General features: G+C 38.8%; 1 protein-coding gene across 2 annotated transcripts in view; it reads left to right on the top strand.

Moving 5' to 3' along the window:
- The first annotated feature begins 10401 nt into the window (after positions 1-10401).
- Positions 10402-27793, top strand: part of LOC122557147 (kelch-like protein 4) — a 173961-nt gene continuing 156569 nt past the window's right edge. For both annotated transcript variants that reach the window (XM_043704512.1, XM_043704513.1), the window contains exon 1: positions 10402-10993. In XM_043704512.1, the coding sequence (XP_043560447.1) occupies positions 10581-10993 (413 nt within the window). In that variant the 5' untranslated portion in view covers positions 10402-10580. The remainder of the gene's footprint in view (positions 10994-27793) is intronic.

Raw genomic sequence — 27793 nt, 5'->3', positions numbered from 1 at the left:
GCACTTTAAGCAACCAAGATGTAAAACTCATTTATAACAGATGATCTTGTGATTCCATCGCACAGAAGTCATTCTCCATAGTTCTACATGCACCCTGAGTCTCTATTTATTCCCTATCTTTTTGCTGAAATTAGTTTGATCTATTGAAGAAAAAAAGTGACTTGCATTTGTATAGTGCCTCTGCACCACGTCAGGCTGTCGCAAGTGCTTTGCATCCAATGAAGTACTTTTGGAGGATAGTCATGATCATAATGTAGGACATGTGAAATTGTAAAATGTAATTTATTGATAATATACAATGGATAAAGATTAGACAAGCATTCTTGCTATTAATCTACCAATTTATTATTTCTGGGAGTTCTTTCAAAAGGCCCACTTGGCTTTAATCTAATCCTATTATACTACCATTCTGAAATTAAAAATTAATGGAGCTGAGTGTAATTGTTTCTGGTTCTGCTGGCAAGAGAATTTCAGAGACGTTTCAAGGGCATGGTTATTAGATCAGAGAAATGCTGTGTTTTCAACCAATTTGTAAAGTTCATCATCACAGACTTTTCCAGACTACTGAAGACCAAGAAAGATCAGAAAAAAAACCCAAGAAGAAATCACAAAAACAATACCAGAAACATGATTTAAATCAATCTTATACTGGGTCCTAATATAAATGTTCATAATAGGATTAATAATTTCTGCTAACATTAAGTAGTGAAATAATTACACACCAATGTTCCTGAAGCATTTTCATTTTAAAAGACATTTTAGCAGGATGGGCATGGATTCTCCTTATAAAAAATCTTTTCCACTTCATTTAACATTAGTTAAGTGACCCTGATTAATTTTTAAGGAGGCAGCAGGATGGAGAACAATATTCCAGTCGCAAGAATGAAGGACCGACTGTATTAACATGAGCAAAAATGCCAGCTCACTGAGCAAATTTAATACCCTGCTGAGGGCATTTAATGGGGCAGATAGTGGCAGGAGAGAATGCCACTTCTCCCTCGCCCCTCCCCACCCAGCTGCCCAGATTAAGTAGAAGGTGGAAAGGGCTATGAATAACCTTCCTGTTACACTGCTAATTGTAAGCAATGATTAGATTAGATTAGGTTCCTTACAGTGTGGAAACAGGTCTTTTGGCCCAACAAGTCCACACCGACCCTCCGAAGTGTATCCCACCCAGACCCATTGTGACAAGCAGAGTCACAATTATATAGACAGGGCACTTGCAGTTCTTAAAGAAAAACAGTCTTAGAGGCAAGGCATACATCTCTGTAGTGGTCCTCCCTCCTTGGATAACCTACCAACCACATGACGTGGTATGCATTGTGGTCATTCTTACAAAGTCTTCTCCTTGTTCTCATGGCCACTGAGTGCATTGTGTCTGTCAGGTAATCCCAATGTGCCTGGGACTTTGCAATCTCTCTCATGTCTTTTCTAACCAACTTCCAGTCAAACATATCTTCTGCATTCTGAACCTGTTCTTTCTTCTGAGGTGTAGTAGCTTTATAAAAAATACAATCTGGCTACATTTTAAAGTATCTCCTTACACACTCATGCTCAATGATTCAGCCAAAGTGACTCAAGAGAGAGAAATTTCCTGCTGATGTGGTAATCCAATAGTCAGCGAGAATTGTTTGTTTTAGTGAATTCCATAGTAAGTTCAGCATCAACACATCAGAAATGGGGAGTAGTCGTGATTTCAAATTTACTTTAATTCATTCTTTCCCAGTCACCTATTCTGATGGAGTACAAATGTTATTAGGATCCAAAACTGGAGAATGTCAATACTGTCAGAGGGCTGCCAATCAAAAGGCAATCTTATAATCTTGGCATATCTTGTCGCCCTTGAAACAGGTGCATTCTTTTCCAGTTGGCCTAAACCTTTCGAGTTCATGACTTAAAACTGAATGCAAGGTTTGTGAAAGTTTGGAGCTCAGGCTGAGGTTTAGGGTGTAGGTTTGCTCACTGAGCTGGATATCAAACCTACACCTTAAAACTGAATGTTGGTTTGTAAGGTCACATTTTCATCTTATTGTCCATCCCTCTCTGCATTTCCACTAATTCTTCAACATTTACTCCTCGTTGAATTGGATTTGTCCACTGATATGTAGAATATTTTTTTCACTGGCAGCAACCTAATTGGCAGAATGAATTAGATTTGGGAATCCAATGACATCCCCACATTTGGAAGAGGAAGAACATTCATTAAAAAAAAGAAAAGCTGTCAATTTCACCTCAAGTGTTACATATTCAACAACCAGAATTTGCATTGACAGGTCCTAACAGAAATAATCTGGACATGTTAGAGGGGACCTGTCTTTACCACCTCGACTATATAAGGGAGAATGTCACACAGCTATACCTCTCTTTGAAGCAAACCTGCATATCACTCAGACTTGAGTCAACCAGGAAAATGCCCAGTGGTGCATCAAGCAAATGAGGAAGCTATTGTTTTAAAGCGTAATGTGTTTATCATTGTCTTTAGGGAAGGTTTCATACAAAAAAAATCAAGAACTTCTACTGGTAACAAGGTAACCAAAAGTGCTGGTCTTCATGTTCCTTGGCTATGGTATTGGCCAGTTTCTGCTCCTTTCTCATCAATGCTTTCTTCCCCTTACTTGCGTACCGCCTCAACTCATTATAGAATCAGAGAGTAATACAACAAGGAAACAAACCCTTCCATCCAATTCATCCATGCCGTTGAAGTTTCTACTAGAGAAGGAGTACTACTTAACCTTCTGTTTGGAAATAAGGCAGGGTAAGTGACTGAAATGTCAGTGGGGGAGCACTCTGATATCTGTGAGCATAATTCTATTTGTTTAAAATAGTTATGGCAAAGGTAGACCTGATCAAAAAGTTAAAGTTCTAAACTGGAATAAGGCCAATGTTGAGGATATTAGACAAGAGCTTTCAAAAGTTGATTGGGGAGGCTGTTTGGAGGTAAAGAGGCGTTTGGGAAGTAGGAGGCCTTTAAGAATGAGATAACGAGACTTCAGAGACAGTATGCTCCTGTTAGTGTGAAGGGCAAGATGCCGGCTGTAATACGAGAGAAATTGAGGTTCTGGTCATGAACAAGGAGGCTTATATCAGGAAAGGACAGCTGGAATTGAGTGAATGCCTAGAAGAGCATAAGGGCAATAGGGGTATACTTCAAAGAGAAACTAGTAAGGGTGAAAAAGAGACATGAGATAGCTTTAGTAAATAGAGTTAAGGAGAATTCAAAGATATTCAATAAATACATTAAGGGCAAAAGAGTCACTAGGGAGAGAATAAGGCCCCTTAAGTTTTGCAAGGCTGTCTGTGTGGAACCACAGGAGATGGATGAGATGCTAAATAAATATTTATGCGGAAAAGAAATGGAAGCTAGAGAACTTGGGGAAGTAAATATTGATGTCTGGAAAAGTGTTCATATTAAAGAAGAAGAGGTGCTGGAGGTCTTAAAACACATACATATGAATCTATGCCTGGGACCAGAACTTTGTGGGAAGCTAGGAAAGAGATTGCTGTGCCCCTTGCTGAGCTATTTGTATAATGAACAGCCACAGGTGAGATGCTAGAAGACTGGAAGTTGGCTAATGAGGAGCCATTATTTAAGAAAGTCAATAAGGAAAATCCAGGGACATGTAGACTGGTAAGCCTTACATCAGAGGTTGGTAAGTTGTTGGAAGGGATTCTGAGAGACAGGATTTATATACATTTGGAAAGGCATTGACTGATTGGGGATAGTAAACATGGCTTTGTGTTGGAAATGTTGTCTCATAATTTGATTGAGTTTTTGAAGAAGTGACAAAGAAGATTGATGAAGGCAGAGTGTTAGATGTTCTCTATATGGACTTCAGCAAAGCATTCAACAGGATTCTGCATGGCAGACTGATTAGCAAGGTTAGATCACATGGGATCTGGGGAAGATTGCCAATTGTATACAAACTTGGCTTGTAGTTAGGAGACAGGGTGGTGGTAGAGAGTTGATTTTCAGACTGGAGGCCTGTTACCAGCAGTGTGCCACAAGGATCGATGCTGGGTCCATGGTTTTTTTGTCATTTATATCTAAAATATTAATTCAAGGCACCAGTGTAGGTATGATGGGTTCAGTGGCCATTTTCTGTACTATATCATTCCTTGATTTCATCATTGTTGTAACTGTAGTCAGGTGGTTACTAAGCTCATAGAATCCCTACAGTGTGGAAGCAGGCTATTTGGCCAATTGAATCAATACTGACCCTCCAAAGAGCATCCCACCCCGTCGCTGTATTTCCCACAGATTAATTCTCCCAGCCTGGACATCTTTTGGCTGTGGGAAGAAACCAGAGCACCTGGAGCAAACCCATTCAGACATGGGGAGAACGTTCAAATTCCACACAGACCTTCACCCGAGAGTGGAATTGAAGCCAGGTCCCTGGCACTATGAGGCAGCAGTCCTAACCACTGAACCACTGTGTGACCCTTAAATTCTTAAGTTCCTATGTGTTTGCCTCATAAGTAATTAGAATACTGGTCTATGCCAGTGGTTTTATAATATTTTGTATGCTTGCCATGAAAGATATATAGTAATTTGCTGACCCAGACAATTGCTGAACAGCTGGCAGGCATTAAACTCCAATTGATAAATACATTATTCTTCCTGTGTTTAGTGTGTATGTGGGAAAGTTGCTGATTGGTTTATTTCAGCATGACTTGCATGGCTGCTTTCCACCTGTGATGAACTATTAGAAACGTAAGTATGCCGTTATTTATGCCAAGCTAATGCTAACCTTAAATTAATTATTTTACAAGGAGTACAAAACAGTTAAAAATGACTGCATATCTGTTTTAAAAAACTGAAGAATTTTATAATTACTAGCATATCTCCTGTTGCACCTTTCAGAGAATTTGACAGACACAGATATATGATGATTGACAGCGTGAAGATATGATTTATTAAATAACATTAGTGATATTTTTGGATTCACGTGTAAGAGCCATTCAGCTTGTGGTGCCTACTCTGTACTTAAGATGAGCTTGTCTGCTCATCTACCTCACTTCACTTGTCAGCTTCCCATATCCCTTGAGTCCACGGGAGTCAAAACGTCTATCTTTGTCAGCCTTCAAATATGTGCAACTTTAGAATAGTCACTATCTTCTGGGGGATGTGATTCAAAAGATTTTTATCCTTTTCAGGGAAGATATTTCTCCTACTCTGTTCTAAATAATCAGCCTGAGACTGTACCACATGCTCTTGATTTCTCACCCAGGAGACACAACCTCTTGGTTTCTACCCTGTCAAGCTCCTTTGATATCTCTCATGTTTGTAAAAACAGAAAGTGGAAGTTCATTCTTCTAAATTTCAGGAAATATTGGCCTGATTAAATCGACCTCTCATCATCAGACAACTCTATCATTCAGGAACCAATCATGTGACCCTTTGTTGCACCACGTCCGAAACAAGTATGCTGCTTATCATAGTTACCCCCGCCAGGAAATTTGCTTTTATGATATACCATGCTCATCTGTCTTGCACTATCCTCATTCACCTTAATCAGTAGCTCATCCGTAACCACTTTGTGATAGCTGTCATCCAAGTATGTCAAAGTCAGTCTCTCTTTCTACTGTCATTTTCTTTAATGAATGTTGCATTTTAAATATTGTTTTTGCTTTTGCTGTTCAGGTACCTCTTTGTTTGTCTTAGGCACGGAATGAAATTTTTAGCATACATCTTAGTGTTCAAAGCACAAGAGAACATCAAAAAGATCTTTGGGAAAAAGAGTTAGAAGTCTTAACAGAAATTTGTGATCAAATATATACCAGTAGAGACATTCCAAGTGACTTGAGACATTCATTATTCATTAAGCTACCTAAGAAACCTAAAGCAATGGAGTGTAATCATTTTAATGCAAAAAGCATCATGAGTCATCTCACTAAAGTGATCTTTAGAATCATAATAGAAAGAAATAATGGCAGATCTGAAGCAGAGTTTGTTGAAAAAGAGTCTGGATTTAGACATGGTAAGAGAGGGAATATTTAACCTAAGAACAATCTTCAAACGATATCTAGGATTAAACAAGACCGGTTACATAGCCTATGAGAAAACATTTGATTATTTTTAACTGCAAAAGGGTAATAAAAGTTTTCCAAAATGTAGAAGGGCCTGTGCCCGAAACGTCGAATCTCCTGTTCCCTGGATGCTGCCTGACCTGCTGTGCTGTTCCAGCAATAAAGTTTCAACTTTTCCAAAATGTACCATTGTCTGAAAAATGCCAGATTTACCCAGAGCTTCATTGAGACCAATAGCAAGCCTCAGGTTAGGAGGAGGGCACTCAGGCATATTTCATGTGAAATGAGGAGTGTGTCAAAGCTGAGTGCTTTGCCTAAAATATTCAATTTTTAGGTAGAACAAATATTTAGAGAATCAAATTACATCCAGGGGTAAAACATGTATAAAAAGACATCAAAGTAGTGGTTTGTTGATGGTAGAGCTCATCTTGCAAAATCGGAAGAGGCGTTACAAAATATCATAAATCAAGTAAAATCTAGACGTTTAGAGTCTGGATTGAGTATGAACACTGAAACACAAAAAACAATGGCGATAGAAAGACTACATTAGAAAAATAAAACCACAATAAAGATTGAAGTGGATGGTGTCACACTGGAAAAGTAGATAAGTTTGTCTATTTATGATTTCAAAAGGTGGCGGATATGATGTGGAAGTTAGAAGAAGGGGGATAGAGATAGCTAGAAATAAATTTGTGAAGATGGAAGAATGTGTTAACAGCAATAGAATTCCAAGCTTGAAACCAAGAAAAACAACCTCAACGTTACTTTCCTGAATGCCTTAGGAATTTGGACATAAAATAAAGATATTTGGAAGGAATTAGACACCTTTAAAATATGAATGTGATAAAGTATTTATATTTTTCCATGATTATGGAGACAAAAGCTACATACAATATTCCAGATGTAGTCCTTCCAAAGCCCGATCCAATTGTAGCAAGGTTCCTGTCCTCCAATCTCTTCGTAATAAAAACCAACTTGCCTAACAAATTGCTTATTGCACTGATATCCTAACATTGTGTTTCTTGCATGAGAACACCCAAGTTTCTATATGCATCAACATTTAGAAGTTTAACACCTTTTAAAACACTTTTACTTTCTGTTTTTACAACCAAAGTGAAAAACATCACACTTTCCCACAATAAACTTTATCTGCCATTTGTTTCTCTTTCACTCCATCTGTCTCTATCTCTTTGGAGCCACTTTGTGATCTCGTCATGGTTTACATTCCTATTGCCAACAAAAAGAAATAATTTACTTTCTACCTCTGTTAATAATATATAAGATAAATAACTGAAGCCTTAGCATTGAGATTTCTGGCACTGCAAGTCATGGCCTGCAAACTTGAAAATTTAGAGTTTATCCTTAAACTCTGGTTCCTGTCCACTAACTAATCATTTATGAAGATGAATATATTACTCCAACTCCATTCATTCTTATCTTATGAATAGGCCTTTTGTATGGCATCATACCGAATGCCCATTTGAAATCCAAATATATTACATCTACTGGGTTCTCTTTTAATTAACTAACTATTTACCACTTCAAAAAATGTAAATACATTTGTCAGACATGATTTACTTTCATTGAACCATGTTGACCTTCTTAGATCATACATGCACTGCTATAAATCATAAAATATAAATCATAACCAGTGTATACACTATACACTATGCCACTTGTATAACAGTAGGATGTAATCATTCGATTCTGGAATATATCAGCTTTCAGTCCCTTAAGTTTATCCAATAGTTTTTACCTGCTTTATCACCTTAATTTCCTCATACTTTACTGGGCAATAATTGGATAGTTTACTTTCATATTCTACATCGTACTCTATTGTTCAATTGTTTGGTGCTTCATGATGTGTGTCTACTTGTGTTTCTCTTTGTGTCGTTAGTCAAGCCTGGATGTTGCAGCAGACAAACATAATCCAAATTGAAAATCACCTAAAACCCATTTCTTTCACCTTGGCCATCTGTCTACCATCTCCTTATTTGTCTAGGAAGTCTAACTTTGCTTTATAATGCCACTGTGAAATGCCTACAGATGTTTTATTTTGCTAATATACTGTAGAAATACATGTCCCATAAATACATGCTATTTGTGGGAGCTTGCCATGTGTAAATTGACTATCAAATTTGTCCATGTGACAATATGGGAGAGGTAGTGGAAATTTCAATTCTCTAGTCAGCCATGACATCAGACTAATTTGCTGGAGACATGAGTTTGAACCCCACCATGGCATTTGTGAACATTTGAATTCAGTAAGAATCTGGAATTTAAAAAAAGAAAGCCTAATGTTCTTTGGGAAAGAAATCTGCCACTCTTACCTAGTCTGGCCTACACTTGACTGCAGACCCACAGAAATGCGGTTGACTCTGAACCCTCATTTGCTGGCCTAATCAGTCATGCCCAACTAAAACAAAAAAAAAGTTAAATGCTTTAGGATTTCCTAAAGTCAAAATAAGTTGCCATATAAATGCACGTGATTTCTCCAAAATAAACCAAATCTTCTAGCTCCATTACTTGGCTACACCAGGAATACCATTTACCCAGCTAATAGAACATCTATACAAGACTTGACAGTATTTTAAGAATTTAACAACAATTGAGTGTTGGTTTAAGGCCTTCACATTTAGAATCCTGACTCCTGAATCCCCCTCCTAAATGCCCTCACTTGTGACTTTAACAAATGTTGGAAACCCAGCCAAACGAGGGCTGTCAGATTCATCAGGTAAGAACTTTTACATCTACTTGCTAAATTGAGTATGTCCCTGAGAAAGCCATGTGATCAGACTCACTTGTCCCCCTGTCAACTATTCCTGTGAGACCTTCAATCCCTTGACATTGCACATAAAGGCCTCCTATTTTCAAACCTCCTACCTCCATAGGCCTCTGACCTTCCCTTCATCCTACTCACTCCCTCAACCGCCAATCCCTTAGCATCCTGATTCAACCCATTCTGACTTCATTCACCCGATGCCTGTGATATTGTGCCCTAGAGCACTAACTTCACTCTGCAACGCCCAGGTTGCCAAACATCTTGATCGGCCAATGATCACACCCCATTCACTTCTCTGACCTTCCCCTGCCACAGCCACATGATTGTCTGCTTAGCTGAAACCAAAGCTCATCATTCAGATTGAGGAACTGCCCGATAGACAATCAGCAGCGTCAAGCGCATGCTGGGGAGATAAATCTCGACTTTCCATGTCTGACAGACAAAGTTGTCACTCCCAGCTCTTCTTCACTTATGGCTCACGTAAGTTAAAATCCAGACCTACAACTGTGTAAATTGTTCATATTTTCTCCATAATGTATGACCATAAGCTCAGTGCTGCTTTTATAGTACCTCTTGCAGTGGGGGTCACTAAACAAAGGATTATTAGATTTGGAGGATTTAAAAATTGTATAATATTCTATTCCTACAAATTAAGAATTGATTCATTTTTCACTGTACCCATAATTTCAGAAAAGCTGAACAAAAACATGCCCCCATACCTGATATTAAGTGTCATTTTCTGATTTGTAGAAGTTAAGATAGTCAAAGCTTTTAGAATGACGGAACTTGACTTAATTTATGGTTTGACTTTACGGACCAATGTTTTAATCACAGGCAACTTGTATTAGAGTTTCCATTTTTGTTTTGTCCCCTTGCTTGAAGCATGACCTCCTGCATTGAGAATAAAGTCATCCTGTGAGATTGTTTCTTTTTATTACTGGCGAAATACCTGGAAAACTATGAATCAAAACTGAGTTTCTGAATCGGAAGAAATCATTTATTTCGCTATTTTTAACTTGCATCCAGTGATTCTTTCACATCGTACATCATGCAGAGAAACTGCGCTCGATCAATGACACTTCTGCAAGATTTAAACAGCCTTTGCCCTAGTTTAATCACATCACAAAACATCCTAATTGACTTAGGCTATTCTTCTGTCTCTCCATTTGAAACTGCTGTTTAGTGTGTGGTTGGAGTTGACACTTGTCTTTTGACCCCTTTTTCACTGAAGATAGTGATAAGGCAAGTTCAGGAACCATTAAAGCCAGGCTAAAAAAAATGCTTGGTTATTTCTTCAATCCTTTATTAAGTTAATGAGAGTGCCATCTAGAAAAGGAAAAGGCTGCATGTAGTTCTCCTGGGAAACACAAGCCTAGTACTTTATTTTATGCATGTTTTCCTGGATTTTATATTACAGCTTGCATTTCCTGAAAACAGATGGAATCTTGCTAAGCAAAGGACAGTGCTGTTCAATCTTTGTTTAACTGTATGTAAGACCAGCTGCTGTTTAGAGTTTTGGTAGCTGTCTTCCTGTGTTAATCTGATTTACTCGTTTGAGGGCTGACCTCATCATCCTGTCAGTATGGTATCCCACCTACACAGTTAGCAGCAGCTTAGTACTTGCAGTGAGTGCTAGCAGCACTGTATACTGCTTGAGAAGAGAAGGCTTGTTCTTTTTGGTTTCTTCAGTGAAGGGATTTGGTGCAGAGGCGTGAAACTGTGTCGAAAACAAAGCTATTTCACATCTACAAGTTTAAGATTCTCTAGGACAATGATGTCTGTGTCCGGGAGGAAGGAGTTTGACATGAAACAGATTCTGAGGCTGAGATGGAAATGGTTTAGCCACCCCTCGCAGAGCTCTTCTGGAAGCAGTGGCTGTCTCCAGCAGGAGGGATTTGAGCACCGTGGTCTGGGTCAGAGCAGATTGAAAAGCCACTCTAGGGACAGAAGTGGACTCAGGAAAAACAGCAGCCCTGTAAACAGTTTACTGGCACCTGTGCCAGCTCCAATTTACAACAGACCTGACAGTCAGCCATGGTATCAGCAGAATACAGTGCCACGCACACCAGAGGATGAAGGACTCGCTAAAATTTCTGACCAAGAGGATACAGTTAAAGAAGAAAAAGAGAACAAAGGAGCAGTGGAATCAGGCAGTGTTGATCTTGCAGAAGAGCCTATAGAGAGGTAAGAGCTAGCACTAATAATAATATGGAAGAAGATTGATTATTATTTACATTATTTTTAAAATGTCAATTATATTAGGCTGTAGTTCAAAATTATGCTCAATAATGGCAGCATATTTTATGCATGCCCTTAGCTTTTTCTACTGCTTTGCTTTTTTGTAATTGTGACTGATCATCTGCTTGACATATTGTTACATAATGCTCGTGATGGACTCGAATACCTGTGGATAATTCGCCTGCAATCACATGTTTATCACTCCTCAGTAAAAAAACCTGCAGATGCATTCAGCAACTCATAGGCTGATAGCAGTTTCATGTGGTTATGCAGCCTCAGACCCAATTCTGTTTTCAGTACAGTCAGCAGAGCAAGCAATGATTTCTTCTGAGTTATATTTAAAATGTGTCAGAATCATGTTTATTCAAAGCTTCATTTTATAGCACTTGTAAAAAGTAAATTTTATTGGTGTTGTTGCCCAGTTCATATGTGTGGAAACTTTTCACTTGTACTTCCTATCACTTATAATGTCTTGGACCCAATCCAAAGATGACCCAGTGAGAATATGGAACTCTGGTACCACCTGAGTGATTGAATTGACGAGCGTAGATGTATTCATGGAGAAGCTGATTAAACATATGATGGAGAAACTGGTTGAAGGTTACGTCGAAATGATGTTATAAAGTGGAAGGAAGTTTGTGTAGAGACCTGTTAGGCTGAATGGTATTTTTCTGTGTTGTAAATTCGGTGTAATTCTATATAATTTCATGTTATGCGTGATTTGCAAAGTTTTTGGCTCACCACCAAGTAACTATTTGTGCTAAGAAGTAAATAGTGAAAGGTCAGAACATGGGCAGGGCATTATGTTATCGTCACGCAAGGCCAATAATGGTTAAGTTCAAATCCTTAGCCTGAATTCACAGACAAAAATGTATTTCGAGTCAGGAGATGTTGAGGGCTGTGAAGGAGAGAAAATTGAAACATAGGTTGATAAAGGCTGCTGTTAGAATATTGGCAGAGACCTGAAGATATATTTTCAAAACCACCATTATATGTTAGGAATAGTCTATACAACATGCAGAGATAAAAGAAAGGAGAAAAATCAGTTCATATACCCTGAACAAAAGCAGCTCATAGAAAACTGCTGAAAAAACATTTGTAAAAGTAGTGAAGATAACTGAAAATTGTGAATATTTTCCCTGGAAACAATGAAACATTATCATCAGTAAACATCCAATTTAACCTATGCTTAGTGGTAGATACCATTATCTATGTTACTGATATGAAATGCAATTTTAGAATGTATTGTATTTTAATTTGATGAATTACAGCATGAAATATCCACTTTAATGGAGTGTTTCTGTGAATATAGGGAGTGAAGTGGAAAGGGTTTTCTCTATGCTTTTGTAGTAGTTTTTCAGCTATTTTTATGCATTAGTTGATGGATGTTTCTGACCAGAAAAAACACTGATATCAAAACAACCCAAAGTGGTATCTCCTGCTAATCTTGTCACACAACAGAAAACTGAACACTGAACCTTTGAGAGAACTGTGCTGCCTTCCTGTTACCCTAACCGCTCAGTTGTAGCCTATACTGCGAAAACCAATGTCCTCACCATTTCCTTCTTTATTATTTCTACATCATTAAAACCTTTTCTTATCTTGATATTTAGAGCATCAGAGACAAAGAACAGTCCAGTAGTGAGCTGACTACATGTTGTTCCTGATTTCTCCAGATAGTGAAGTGCTGAAAGCTCAGACAGAAAGTACCGTTCAGATACTCTTTCCTATGTCAACTGTTGCTAATTTGTTTGTTTACAACACGTTTATTTATTAATGCATTTTTATTAACATAGTTTTTCCTTTTTAGGATTCCCTACACCTTCATTTCATTCCCTAGTTGAAGGCCACGTCAGCAGCCTGCCTTTAGCGTTGCAGGAATGCAATTTTGTGAACAGGTAGTTCACCATCGAACTCTCCCTTTAGTTCCCCTTCCCTGTCCGATATCCACTTCCACTCAAAAGACAAGGTTTCTCTTTGAGTTAGGTGCCTGAGGTAGGGATCAATTGGAGGAGCAGGCAGTAGGCCTGGGCAATGTCCCAGCTCCATGCTCTGCTGAGAACAGTGATTTGTCCCACATTTGCAAATGAGTGGTCAGACGGTCAGCCTATTATCCAAATAAGGACACTGATTGGCTACTTAAAGCTGTATGACGAGCAGGAGGTCTTTCTGCACTGAAGAAGCAGCAGCTCACGATTCAGGTACATAGGAAAGAAAGGGCCTCCAAATGATGGTGTTTATTTCCAAGTTATTAAAACTTTAAATATAAAAAACAAATTGCTTTTAGCAGCTGGGTCACTATCCTGGCAGAGGAGTCCCTTCACAGTATAGCCTGCTGCCAAGAGATTGCAAGTGGCTTGTTCATAATCCCCAGAGGTTCTTCTATCCACCTTAACTGACACCCTGCCATATGTCGGCATGTTGCCCAGTTGACCCTCTCTCCACTGTCCCCAGCAGAAATTAAGCATCTGTCTCCCATAGTGCTCATCCCCACTGGGGCTTGAAAATTCTACCCATTCTGATAATAGTTTGATTGACAACTGGAAATCACTGCATGAACATAGATTTAATGCTCCAATTGCAGAAAGCTCTGTTGGACTGCACATCCTGATTACTTAATTCCATACACAGAATCAGGAACAAGTCTTTCAGTTCTTCAAGCCTATTCCACCATTCATTTGTTTAACTGAATAACACTTCTACAGGAGTAATGAGGAGCATTCCACTAACTTAAAACAGACACCTAAGGTATATTTTACTGCATAAAATTACATGAACCTTCACAATTATTCTCAATGATTGGTGGTCAATAAATATATACAACAAAGAAATCCTTCAAGATGATCATTAAAAAGCCCCAATATTATTACCAGAAAAGGGAAGTAAGATTGCTGGCTAAGTATTATGATAAGTGTTGGATGATGAAAGCACATGTTTTCTTTGACTCCCTCTTCCCAATTGCAGTGGAGTTGACCCACCAATATCCCAGCACAGTGAAAACATTGCTCCAATTGTACTCAATGTAAAAGCACAAGTTTTTAAAGTTGGTAAAAGCTGAAAACTTTTAAATGGGCACAACTGAGAATGAATGATAATTTCACCCTGACAAACACTTTCTACCCACGCAGGTGGTAATCTTGCCACCCACATGCAAATACTCATTTACCAGCATCATAGTCAAAATGGATTGACATCCATGCATTAATGAAAAGGTAGGTGAAACTTGGAGGTGTGCAAATGCTTCCTACATTATTGTTGACATCTCATCAAGCATCTGCAGAACAGTCATGAACATTAAAGCATCCCACTCCTGCGAGAGCAATTTTTAAATAAAGCATAGTTTTTCTTAAAGAGATAGGCCAGTGAATCTGCTAAATTCATATTTGAGTTTCCCTTTATTCTGAACATTTAGCAATTGCTTGACAATGACCTGACTCACTATCAGAGTTTTAAATAAAGTTCAAACATAATATCATTTCAATTCTGTAATGCAGTAGGTACATAGAATGTGAACTGTTTCATTAACAATAATGCACATTTGTAGAATGCCTTTAATGTAAATTAATATTCTGGATTAGTGGTGCTGGAAGAGCACAGCAGTTCAGGCAAAACCAAGGAGCAGCGAAATCGACGTTTCGGGCTTTTGTCCGAAACGTCGATTTCGCTGCTCCTTGGATGCTGCCTGAGCTGCTGTGTTCTTCCAGCACCACTAATCCAGAATCTGGTTTCCAGCATCTGCAGTCATTGTTTTTACCATGTAAATTAATATCACAATGCACTTTAAAACAAGTGTTATTAAATAAAATTTGATGCTAAATAGCATAAGGAGAGATTACACAGATGATCTAAGGCTTGATCAAAGAGTGAGAATTTTAGGTGCATCTTAAGCAGAGGAGACAGAGAGAAATAGAAAAGTTTTGAGAGGTAATTCCAGAGATGTGGGTCCAGTAGCTGAAAGTACAGTCTGAAATAACGGGGCAAAGGGAATCAGAGATATGCAAAGAAAAATTGACCTGGAGTGTAGAAAACCCAGAAGCTTGTGGGATAGTGGTGATATTATGAGGTGTTGAAAACAAAGATATACATTTTTAAATTAAGGCATTGCTGGACTGGAAGTTAGTCCAGGGCCAATCTGTGCAGCAAAAAAGAGATGATGAATGAATGAGCCTTGTTGCAAGTTATAGCACAAGAAACAGTGTGTTGGAATAGCTCAAAGTCATGGAGGATGGAAGGCAGAAATCTGGTCAAAAAATGTTGGAATTATCAAGCATAGAGCTATCAAATAGATGGATGAGGGTTTCAGCAGATTTGAGGCAGAAGTAATTCCTGGGGAAGATAGAAGTGTTAATTCCTAATGGGTATATTGAACCATAAAATGAATGTTTTTAGAAAAAATAATGTTAGATTGTTAATCCTCAAACATTTGCTTATATCTGCTCCTTAGGTAATGTTTCATTTAGACCAGTGGCAGGAGACTGTTTTTAAGACTAAAATTGTAATGGTAAGAATCTTCTAACTGATTTAGTATGCTTCATTAAGACTAGCTTGAAGGATTTAATGCTTCAACTGTTTTAATGTGAGGCTTGTGGTGGCACAGTCAAAATGTGATCCACAGGGATTAGTGTTTTAAATTTTTAGAAGGTATCTTATTCAATAATTCAAAGCCGAAATGATCATTCTTTTGCCCCGCTGTTGTACATCTCGTGTTGTAACCGTTATGTGGGAGAACACAAAGAGAAACCTAAATTAAAATTTCAGATTAGAAAACAGATGCTATAGTGAATGAATATTTCATTTGATTGCTCAGTGTGAACTCAGCTCATATCACCCTAATAAGATTCATGTTTCCCTTTCTTCTAACCACTTAAGTTCTATAAGGTAGGGGTAATTCTGTAGTAATTTAAGGAGTAGACAATGAAATTATATGAAATCAAACTGCAGATCTGATCAATTTTGAGTTTATTTGCACTTAAGGAATATTTCTTGCTGTATCTTTAAAAAGTGCAGTCCTCTGTTTTTCAGCAAAATACCAATGCCGGACTGCCTTGTATGTTATTTTTGGAAAGACTTTTATTCCTGTTGCTTGACCAGTTTACATAATGCCCCAAATGTTCTGCACAGGGTCAGAAGCCCTATTTCTGAGCATGACCGGACTGAAAGATACTCACTTACCTCACTCAGTTTTGCCCTAGAATTTCCTGGAGAGGACTCCCCCTTTTCTGAAACATTGGTATCCAATCCAAGAAACATAGCAGCCGGCCCCTGAATTGATCGGCGTGGCAGCTATGCTTCTTTTGACAGCAGGGTTGTATTTTATAGTTTAAATTTTGTGTAGGGATATGGTAACAAGTGGATGGGAAAAAGGGAGTGGGTGGGGGGGGGGAGGTGGGGGGGTCGGATGACTATGAAGTGGATGAATGTTTAGGATAGATCATGGTCAGATCAGGGATGTGGGAGTAAGGTGTTGAGCTGAGGTGGAATTGAAGGGTCCTATGAATCTAAGTCAGGGATGGGGTGGTGTTTTGGAGATGGAGGGACAGTCCAGTGGAGGTTGTCAGGTCATTTGGAGGTGCGTTTGTTGGGAACTGTCTGGCTAAGGTGCAGCAGAATCGAGTTGTAGGATGGGAAACAGAAGTGTTTGATCTGGTAATGGGGTCAGGGTTCTGATGTTGGAAGGGATGGTCGTTGGGGTCAGGTTGAGGTGGGGTTGTTGAATCTTGGATGTCTTGGTATGTTGGGCATGTAGCTTGGTGTGTCAGTGGTGAGTCAAGGGCTCAGTTTATTAATTACCCATGAATAGAGCTGGTTTGAGATTCTTCACTCCACAACATCTCCAACTCTGGGATTCTTTTGGAGAGCTCCAGATACAGGGTAATCATTGCAAGGAAGCTTTAATTTACAGTGAAGTTCTCACTGCGTCAGCTGTGTTTGGATCTCCACATAGTCCTGATGCACAAGTCCAGTCTACCCTGCAGAAACATATCTGTTCACTTGTTGAATGACACATCTATGGAATATTCCTGATTACTTGCTCAGAATTGGTATGGACGATCTCTGCTGTAGGTGTAGTAGTGTAGGTAGCTTAACCAGCCTCAGATATTTACAGATTGGAAAGATCACTGAATGCAATTTTTCCAGGGCAACTTCTGAAGAAATTCCATGGATGAGAATGGTAGGTGAGATGAGAGCATTTTGTGACCTCTGTCACCTTCTGAAAGTGTAAATATCTTGTTTATTGATAATAGCCCCTTGGAACAACAAGCTGCTGCCAGGGAGACCTTTGGCTTAAGTCGATTCTTTAGCTCAAGGAGGGCTGGCCTGGGGAAATACATTGGGTACTAAAGATAGACAGAAAGGAGAAACCTAAAATGGAAAAATTCAGAATCAGTAAGGAGTCTATTTGGACAGCAATACATGCAGTAGGTTCAGATGATGTTTAATGTTACTCATGATCATATTGAATGGCGGAGCAGGCTTGAAGAGCCCAATGGCCTACTTCTGCTCCTATTTCCTATGTTTCTTGCTTTTCAAGATGCTTGTTCTTCATTTGTCCTAACCACCTCCTATGCTGTATTAAATGTCTAACTTTTCCTCTTCTTCACGTGAAGCACAAATACACTTCAAGGAAAGAAGAATAAGTTATCAGATCACGACATTGAAAATCAAATTTCACCATGAAATTTAGTCAATGCAATACATGCGATTTCTGACAATTTACAAAAATTTCACTGCTGTAACAATGGTATTAACATTTTACCTAGCTACTATGAACTGTCAAAACAGCAGGCACAACTAATGTTTACATGATCATTTATGTACATTAAGATTTTTTTTGCTGTGAGCATCAAATGATTGCACCCATAATGATGGTTTTTCTTTACAATGTCTTGGGTAACAACATACCACAATTGGTTGAAAACATGAAAAGTTAATGGATGTAACTATCGATTCAGTAAATTGTTTGCTGAAGTGAAGTCTGTTTCACTTACTGGTCCTAACTATCTCAATGCACTATGTAATGGTGAAATTAAGCTCTCCAACATTGCACAGAGACAAGATGTAGACAAATAAAAAACTCAGTGTAGTAGATTAAGCATGGTTTTAAAATACAGGTATTATTAAAGGGAAAGAACATTTAATGCAGGAAATAATTTCTTCTGATCAAGGGACAGGATGTACATGTATTTGGAAAGGCGCAGCAGTAGCTGGAGATCAAAGCTGAAAATGTGCTACTGCGCTTTTCCAGCAATACATTTTCAGCTCTGATCTCCAGCATCTGCAGTCCTCACTTTTTCCATGTATTTGGAAAGGCAAGGACTGATTCAGGATAGTCAACATGGCTTTGTGCTTGGGAAATCATGTCTCACAAACTTGATTGAGTTTTTTGAAGAAGTAACAAAGATGATTGAGTTTAATCCAAATAAATGCGAGGCGCTGCATTTTGGGAAAGCAAATCTTAGCAGGACTTATACACGTAATGGTAAGGTCTTAGGGAGTGTTGCTGAACAAAGAGACCTTGCAGTGCAGGTTCATAGCTCATTGAAAGTGGAGTCGCAGGTAGATAGGATAGTGAAGAATGCGTTTGGTATACTTTCCTTTATTGGTCTTGAAAGGGTTCAGAAAAGATTTACAAGGATGTTGCCAGGGTTGGAGGATCTGAGCTACAGGGAGAGGCTGAACAGGCTGGGGCTGTTTTCCCTGGAGCGTTGGAGGCTGAGGGGTGACCTTATAGAGGTTTACAAAATTATGAGAGACAGGGATAGGATAAATAGCTAAAGTCTTTTCCCTGGGGCCGGGGAGTCCAGAACTAGAGGGCATAGGTTTAGGGTGAGGGGGGAAAGATATAAAAGAGACCTAAGGGGCAACTTTTTCATGCAGAGGGTAGTACGTGTATGGAATGAGCTGCCAGAGGATGTGGTGAAGGCTGGTACAATTGCAACATTTAAGAGGCATTTGGATGTGTATATGAATAGGAAGGGTTTGGAGGGATATGGGCTGGGTGCTGGCACATGGGACTAGATTGGGTTGGGATATCTGGACGGCAAGGACGGGTTGGACCGAAGGGTCTGTTTCCATGCTGTACACCTCTATGACTCTATAACTCCTCCATCTCAATTCTGCAACTTCTGTTCTGAAAACAAAAGCTTAAACATAAGAGGGCAAGGAGTAGAAAAGGGAGTGGACCTAATTGATTAACTTTGTAGAGAGGATCTTAAAAGGTGCATAATGTGATAGAACTGTGCAGATTAACTGAAATATATGAAGTATCTTCTGCCTTTTTCACAATATACTTCATCACTTCAGCTACGTAAAACAAGACTTGGAAGTATTTAATAGAGTCTACCAGGGCAAAACATAGTAACATTAGTAACAATACAGTACTTACATGAAAAAGTATATGTCTCTTAATAAATGACCTTATGTGCTTTCTTACCAAATAGTTATCACCACAAATCAATCTAGCATGGAATAGCCAATGCTGGCCATACTTGACTTTTTGTTATTCTGACATGGGATAAATGTGTTTCTGAGACTGCCAAAAATTGTTAGCCATCCTTAATTGCTCTTGAGAATCCAACAATGAATTCATGAATTATTACAAACAAAGTGGCCTAGGTACACCCACAGTCTGTTGGAATGTAGAGTTTGACCCAGTGACAGGCTAATGCCCGAAACGTCGATTCTCCTGTTCCCTGGATGCTGCCTGACCTGCTGTGCTTTTCCAGCAACACATTTCCAGCTCTGATCTCCAGCATCTGCAGACCTCACTTTCTCCCCAGTGACAGATAATATGGCTCTAAAGTCAGATGGGGTGTGATGTGGGGGGGAACTTACAAGTCATGATGTCCCCATGCTCTGCAACCCTAGTTCTTCTAAATGTTAGATGTCACATGTTTGGCAGGTACTTGCAGGACACTAGGTGAAGGATTGTGGAGCATCTTGTGTGTGATATACATGGTTGCCACTATGCACCGATGGTGGCAGGACTGAATGCCTGAGATGATTTATGAGGTCCTGGACAAGTAAGCTGCATTGTCTTCAATGATATTAAGCTTTGTATGTGTGGTTGGAGCTGCATTTGTTCAGGCCGGACATTCCTGACTTCTGCCTTGAATGTATGGACAGGATTTGGGAAGTCAAGAGGTAAATAGCTTGCCACAGAATTCTGTGTCTGACCAAATGCAACCATAGTCTGTATATGGTTAGGCTAGTTACATTCTGGTCAATTATAAAGCCCAGAATGTTACTGGTTGTCAAGCAATGGACACTATTAATGGAGATAATGAGCAGATATCAGGTAATGGTCAACAAGTTGGATTGTAACAAGCGGCTTTCCAGTGGTGTGTCCCAAATGGCTGTTTATCACTAAGTGAACTGACATGCAATTTTTATAGCTACTGAGATTTAAAACCATCTGTGACAAAACTAGTGGAAGACCAGTGACAAGACAAAGTGTAAACCCCAGTAACTGAAATAATATACCTAGTAGCTGTGGCATTGTTGTTACTGCTGCTGTTAGGTCCAAACTCCACAGGCCGATGTGGTAAACTTTAACTGATTTATAACTGCAGGCAGATCTGAGGATGTAGTGGGAGACTCTGAGAACTCCCTGATGTGAATTGGGTCTCTGCACAGACAGGTAAGTGAGGTGTTGTTCTTCATCAGGGACTTGTGGATATAGAATAACCTATCTGGCTCATTGGATAGATCTGTTCCATGATGTAGTCTTGCTCAAGTGATAACAGAACAAACTTTAAAATATTGAGTTCACAATCACTTCAGCACAAGGGACTTGGGTCACTTTATGATCTGGTGCAGCCACTGGTGGTTGACCTCAGAATTTCATGCAACTCAATCGTTGATAAATAGCTACTCACCACGAGCACATTTACAATTAGAATGTACTTAAATTCAGTGAATACATTTGAGGCTGATGCAGGAGATGAGTCATTAGAAATCAACACAACTGAAAGACTGAAACATGAATACTGGACATATTTCTACAGCTATTTCTCAGATTACGTCTAGCTTGCCATTATGTTATATAGAGCTCAACAGTTTTTTGAAACTAAACTGAACAGAACATATGATGGTAAGGTTCTGGGGAGTGTTGCTGAACAAAGAGACCTTGGAGTGCAGTTTCATAGTTTCTTGAAAGTAGAGTTGCAGGTAGATAAGATAGTGAAGAAGGCATTTGGTATGCTTTCCTTTATTGGTCAGAGCATTGAGTATAGGAGTTGGGAGGTCATGTTTTGGCTGCACAGGATGTTGGTTAGGCCACTTTTGGAATATTGCATGCAAATATGGTCTCCTTCCTATCAGAAGAATGTTGTGAAACTTGAAAGGGTTCTGAAAATATTTACAAAGATGTTGTCAGGGTTGGAGGATTTAAGCTAAAGGGAGAGGCTGAACAGGCTGGGGCTGATTTCCCTGGAGCATCGGAGCCTGAGGGGTGACCCTTATAGAGGTTTATAAAATCATGAGGGGCATGGATAGGATAAATAGACAAAGTCTTTTCCCTGGCATGGGGAAGTCCAGAAGTAGAGGGCATAGGTTTAGAGTGAGAGGGGAAAGATATAAAAGGGATCTAAGAGGCAATGTTTTATCACAGAGGGTGGTGCATGTATGGAATTAGCTGCCAGAGGAAGTGGTGGAAGCTGGTACAATTATAGTATTTAAATGGCATTTGGGTGGGTATATGAATAGGAAAGGATTAGAGGGATATGGGCCAAGTGCTGGCAAATGGGACTAGATTGGGTTGGGATATCTGGTTGGCATGGACTAGTTGGACCAAAGGGTATGTTTCCATGCTGTACATCTCTATGACTCTATGTGACATTTTTTTACCAAAAATAAATGGGTCAGTAATTCTATGATTGTGGATGCGTCCAATTGATAAAAGATGACTTATAACCACTTGTACCTTGGCATTTTGCATTCTTGTAAAAAAAAGTATTTATCTATTAATATGAAAATATCTTCAAGAAATAGTACACATTATTGCATGCTTCCTGCCCGAGTCCTTCGGATAATTGAGGTTCCTCTTACTGCCCTGATTTCCATTCCAATATACTTGTAAACCCCAGAAGCCTGACTTCCAGTTTAGAATTCTGCTTTAATGCCAATTATGATAATGGTTTCAAGTTCACTGCTCTCATCTGTAACAATATGATGGCTGTGGTTTTTTTTGAAGAAAGGGTATAATCCAGAGGTGAGGAGTTATCTCTTTGAAACCAATAAACAGCTTGTGAGGCCCTGGGTTCTTTCTTCCCCAAGTTAGAGCAATAGAAGCAGCATGAATGGGTGGAGTCATACTCCCACAGAACCAGGGTTTTTAGTTTAGCTTTCAGTTGTTGGGTTTTGAAGTTGTGGAATTTGTTGTACATCTCTCTCAGCCACAGCAAAAAGCTGGCATTCTCTCTCTCACTCTCTCTCTCTCTTTTTCTCTCAAAATATTTCTCTTGGTGTTCTTTCCTGCTGGACTGGAGAAACACCACATATGAGACAATCTATTTTACTGAATTTGCCTTTGCCAAAGATGCATTTATGGGGATGTTACTATATTGGAACAGTTGCTTTTAATAGTTAATCTATTATTCTATTAAGTTTTCCAATAGAGTTATAAAGTTATATCAATTCTTCTTTCTTTTATTTGTATTTTAACCAAATGTAAGAATGAAGTGTGTCTTGCTTAAAGCTGAGTAATGTGACCAATAGAATTACATTTAGAACACAACACCTTATAGTTGACTTTAAATTAAATAATAGTTAGGGTCTAGGCTATCTCCTTGACATATCTGAAGGGGGTTTAATCTGGTCTATAAAACACACCACACACAAAAAAATCATCTATATGCATCATGAAGATGCTTGACAGTTGCCCGTAATAATGGTAGTAAAACATGACAGGGTCTGCTTTTAAATGAAGGCAGCCCAATTTTAATAATATAGACCTTACTCAGAAGTACCAGACACTAGATACATCACTTAGGAAATATACAATTTATTTAGTTTCCAGAGAGTCTCCACTGCATCTAGTGTCTCTTTTGAAGGATAAAGAAACACTTGCCCCCTGAGTTGATCTCCCTGCATAATGTAGTTTTAGCATCAATTGATCTATAATCCCAAGTATTTGTTCTTAAAAAAAGCAAGAATATTTTCAAAATTAGTTTTCTTGTGATGGGTGTAGCTACATGGGCAGCACGATAACTCAGTGGTTAGGACTGCTGCCTCATGTGACCTGGGTTCGATTCTAGCCTTAGCTGTCTGTCTGTGTGGAGTTTGCACATTCTCCCCATGTGTGAACTTGATTTGGGCGCTCCAGTTTCCTCCCACAGTTTGAAATGTACAGCTTAGGTAGATTGGCTATGGAAAATGTGCGGTTATAGGGTCGGGGACTGGGTCTGTTTGGGATGCTCTTTGCAGAGTTGGTGTAAACTAGATGGGCCAAACGGCCTGCTTCCACACAGTACAGATTCTATGATTATACTTTTTATCTTGATCCACCAGTTTTACTTCAAAACTAAATGCTGCTAGTCTTACTTTTGTCTTATAAGTCCCATCAAGAGTCATCTTTTCTATGCATTTCCACCTTTGCGCTAGGGATCATTTCCCCTATCTGACACCTCTGTGTACACCGCAAATTCTCTCCACCTTTGCAATTTTTATTATATGGTATCTTCACTTAGCACTTTAATTTATTCATGGCCACTAAGACTTCCCAATCATGTAAGCTTTTCCTCTTGGTGGTATTCCTGGTTTGTATTATAGTTTTTCACTTTGTTAAATGATGCTCTCTATTTTGCTTTCTCTATTTTTCTGGACTGCTACTGTTTGACCTCTCCCTCCTATTAACAGGGTTACTTTTAATGGTTTATGATTTCTTTGTAGTCGTATGTTCACTCCTAGACCCACTGTTTGAGATTACAATGTATCTGCTTACTGTCTATCTTTTCATTTCTTGTTATCAAACCTTATGCTCCTCATCCTAAACATTCATCAAGTTTTCATATTTTCCATTGACTTTCCCTGATAATGGACTCCTTTCCCTATTAAACAGCAATTTTTAATAGATATTTTACTTTAGTACCCACTTTTGACATTTGTACTGTGGCAGTAAAAGCCTCATATTGACCAGCAGAATTAATCTGTCTGTTATCAGACAATTGTGGCAGGTTGATCCTCATAGCTGTGTAATAATTAAGAGGTATCAAAGGTACCTAGCTCCTCATTATTTTCTATACCTTCTTCAAAATCTGCAAATTTGTAATCCATACCAAGTGAATTTGAAGAGTGTTTCCAAACAGTTTGATTTCCATGCTGTGGAATTATTTTTTTCCATCTTTACTAATAATCTTCTTTAAGTTGCTCCATTCTTTAAGTTCCTTTCTCTTATAATGAACCATATCTTCCTTCTGACAACTTTATCTTGTATATTAAAGTTCAACAAGTTCTTTGAGACTTTGGCTTTAATGAAAGTCTTTCTGCCTGAATGTAGCCAAAAAGGTAAAACTGTAGCCCCTTGCCAAGCTGGGGTTGTTGATCATTTATGACCTATAGGATTTTAGACTTCCTATTAAACATCTGCAATGAATTTGTAGTGTGTCCAGTCCATACTAGCGTAGATGAATATTTTCAGTTTGGCTGATCTGTCAAAATTTTATGAACCATTTCTTCTAATGCTGCATGGTTGATTTCACATAACCCATTACTAAAAGGGCTTTTGGCTTACATGTTCATAATCATTATGCTCATAGTCTGATATACACACACCACTCTAAATTCAATGCTAGCCTATCAGTGAGAAGTTTTGTCAGAGGTCTAAATCTCGTTCCTATCCACTTTTCCATCACCTGATCCACAATATTTTTTTCAATCTTTAAAACATCATTTTGTTCACTGACAAAATCTGGTTATTAAATCTACAAAATGTAAAATTAAAGTGTACTTTGGTAGAGGGCATAGGTTTAAGGTGATAGGGGAAAGATTTAAAAGGGACTTAAGGGGTAACTTTTTCATGCAGTGGGCGGTGCATGTATGGAACGAACTGCCAGAGGAGGATTTGGAGGTTGGTACAATTACAATATTTAAAAGGCATGGTTGGCTGTATAAATAAGAAAGATTTAGAGGGATATGGGTCAAATGCTGATAAATGGGATTGGATCAGTTTAGGATATCTGGAAGGTGTGGATGAATTAGACCAAAGGGTCTGTTTTTGTGCTGCACATCTCTGATTCTATGACTTTTCTTTATCTCATACCTTTACATTTCTTGCTAAGTGCAGTCTTACTATAGACATTGACAGTGTCCTTCAATATTTCTTACAAGCTTATGTCCATTATTTATGTCTCCCATGAATCTATCATACTTCCATCCCTTATTCATGTATCCTTTTACTATCTTTTCTTTATCTTTTAATGAACAGAGAGGCAAATTTCTTTAGTAGAGAGGTTACGTTCTGATAAGGGAATGCATTAATGTCATGATTGTGTAAGTTGTAACCTTGCAGATTTTCCAAAGACAGTAGCTTATAATAACTTATCCAGTTTCACCTGTTCTTTCTTAATCAATGGTTTACCTAATAACAAGCGTATTTCACTGGACACTACATCCATGCTCCTAAAATGATTGATTCCAGTGTTTTGTAAGGAATTGCTGATTTTTTTTTCAAAGATTTTATTCACAAATCTAAAACTGGTGGAATCCCCAAAGTCCTTATCTTTGTCCTAATTCATATTTCTGAGGGTCTAGGTAGTCAGTCTATTCCACACTCTGTAAATGTGCATTCACTGTCTAACCCTGCCTCCAATACAGTCAACCCTCAGCTGAAACATCTTGTGGTAAATACAATTCCTTGTTTTGATTTGTATCTCCATCTTCTTCTTCCAAATCCTCTATTCATGTTCAGTTTTGAACAGGTTTCTATACATCTGGAATGGTCTGTGGTGCAATGGTTCTTTGAATCACATTTAAAATATCAGTTTCTACACTCTGAGTATTTCTGAAGTTCATTCTCTTACTGTGAGTTCCAAATTCTCTTCCTTTCTCAAAATTATCAATCACATTTCTGTTCTCATTTCTCTTAGTTATAGTTTTTCTTTCATATTCTTACTTGTGGCCTGAACTTAGGCAATCTCACCAATTTGTTAATACCGTGTCCTCCATTTTCCAATGAATCGCTGATCACCTCTCTGTGCAACAAATGGTGTTGGAAAGGAATGCTTCCCTGGGAACTTATTTAGTGCTTCTGACATTTCTCCTGGCAGAGAATATTTGTCTGGAAATGTAACACTCATCAAAATAAGAGTCTGCCCATGCTTGATACTTTGGCACAGTGCAATAATTTGATGTCAAAACAGATTGGAGAATTTCCCAATGAAGTTTCTGTTGTTTTGTAATCTACTGAACTCCATAACATACTCTTCCATGGTACTATACTCAAGCTTTCAGCCTTCATAGGGGACAGTTAGCTCAGTTGGCTGGAAGCTTGGCTTATGATGCAGAGTAATGCCAACAGTGTGGGTTCAATTCCTACACTGGAAGGATTCTTCTTCTCAGCCTCTCCCCTCACCTGAGTTGTGGTGACCTGCAGGTTTAGCCATGTCTCTCTAATGAAACAGCCCCGCCCAGTGATCTGGTAAGACTATGGCAACTTCACCTTTACCTCAGTCCTTCTAAATTTATCAAATCTGATGATGACTTATAATCAATCAATAGATCATCTTTTTGATAAATTTTATCCATGCAAGTTAACAATCTGTCGAAACCTTTGTCTGTATTTAAATCATTGTTTTTTTTTATCCTGCATTTGTATGATAATTAAAAAGTTAAGCCTACATCTTCTTTCCTCTTTGTTAATGAATTAACCCAGGTCCACATTGTAACTTCATTCCTTACCAGTCATATGGCAACTTGACATTACAATCATCCTCTGCTACCAATGTTATATACTGTAAGAATAAACATATTTATCTAGAGACCAGGTCCACACTTGTAGCAAGAGCCTAATTTTAGTATACCACACTCCATAAAACTGACAACCCACTATATTCCCATATTCATACAGCCAATTCACATTAAATTGGCCCATAAATAATATATCAACTACCCGTTCTATTACGTCTCAGGCACTGCTTCAGACCATATTAGATGACAGCAGTAGACAGGTGGGGATATGGACTTATCGGTACAAACATTTGATGAGCCCTGGCAACACATGTAGCGGTGGGAGAACTGATATGTTATATATACAATTCTGTGGTTTCAGTGAGTATAGATTTTGCTGGTAAAGGAACATTTATATTTGAACAGTCTAGGGAAATGGAGGAGGAAGTGAGGTCTGCAGATGCTGGAGATCAAAGTTGAAACTTTATTGCTGGAACAGCACAGCAGGTCAGGCAGCATCCAGGGAACAGGAGATTCGACGTTTCGGGCACAGGCCCTTCTTCAGGAATGAGCAGAGAGTGTTCAGCTGGAGAAGATAAAAGGTAGGGAGGAGGGACTTGGAGGAGGGGAGTTGGAAATGTCTTCTTCTTGACCTCTCCGCCTCCACCCTACTCCGACCTATCACCCTCACCTTGACCTCTTTCCACCTATCACATTTCCAACGCCCCTCCTCCAAGTCCCTCCTCCCTACCTTTTATCTTCTCCTGCTGAACACTCTCTGCTCATTCCTGAAGAAGGGCCTGTGCCCGAAACGTCGAATCTCCTGTTCCCTGGATGCTGCCTGACCTGCTGTGCTGTTCC

This window comes from Chiloscyllium plagiosum, chromosome 15 (genome assembly GCF_004010195.1).
Source record: "Chiloscyllium plagiosum isolate BGI_BamShark_2017 chromosome 15, ASM401019v2, whole genome shotgun sequence".
NCBI lineage: Eukaryota > Metazoa > Chordata > Chondrichthyes > Orectolobiformes > Hemiscylliidae > Chiloscyllium > Chiloscyllium plagiosum.
Note: the sequence above shows the minus strand (reverse complement) of the source record. Positions and strands in the feature narration are given on the sequence as shown.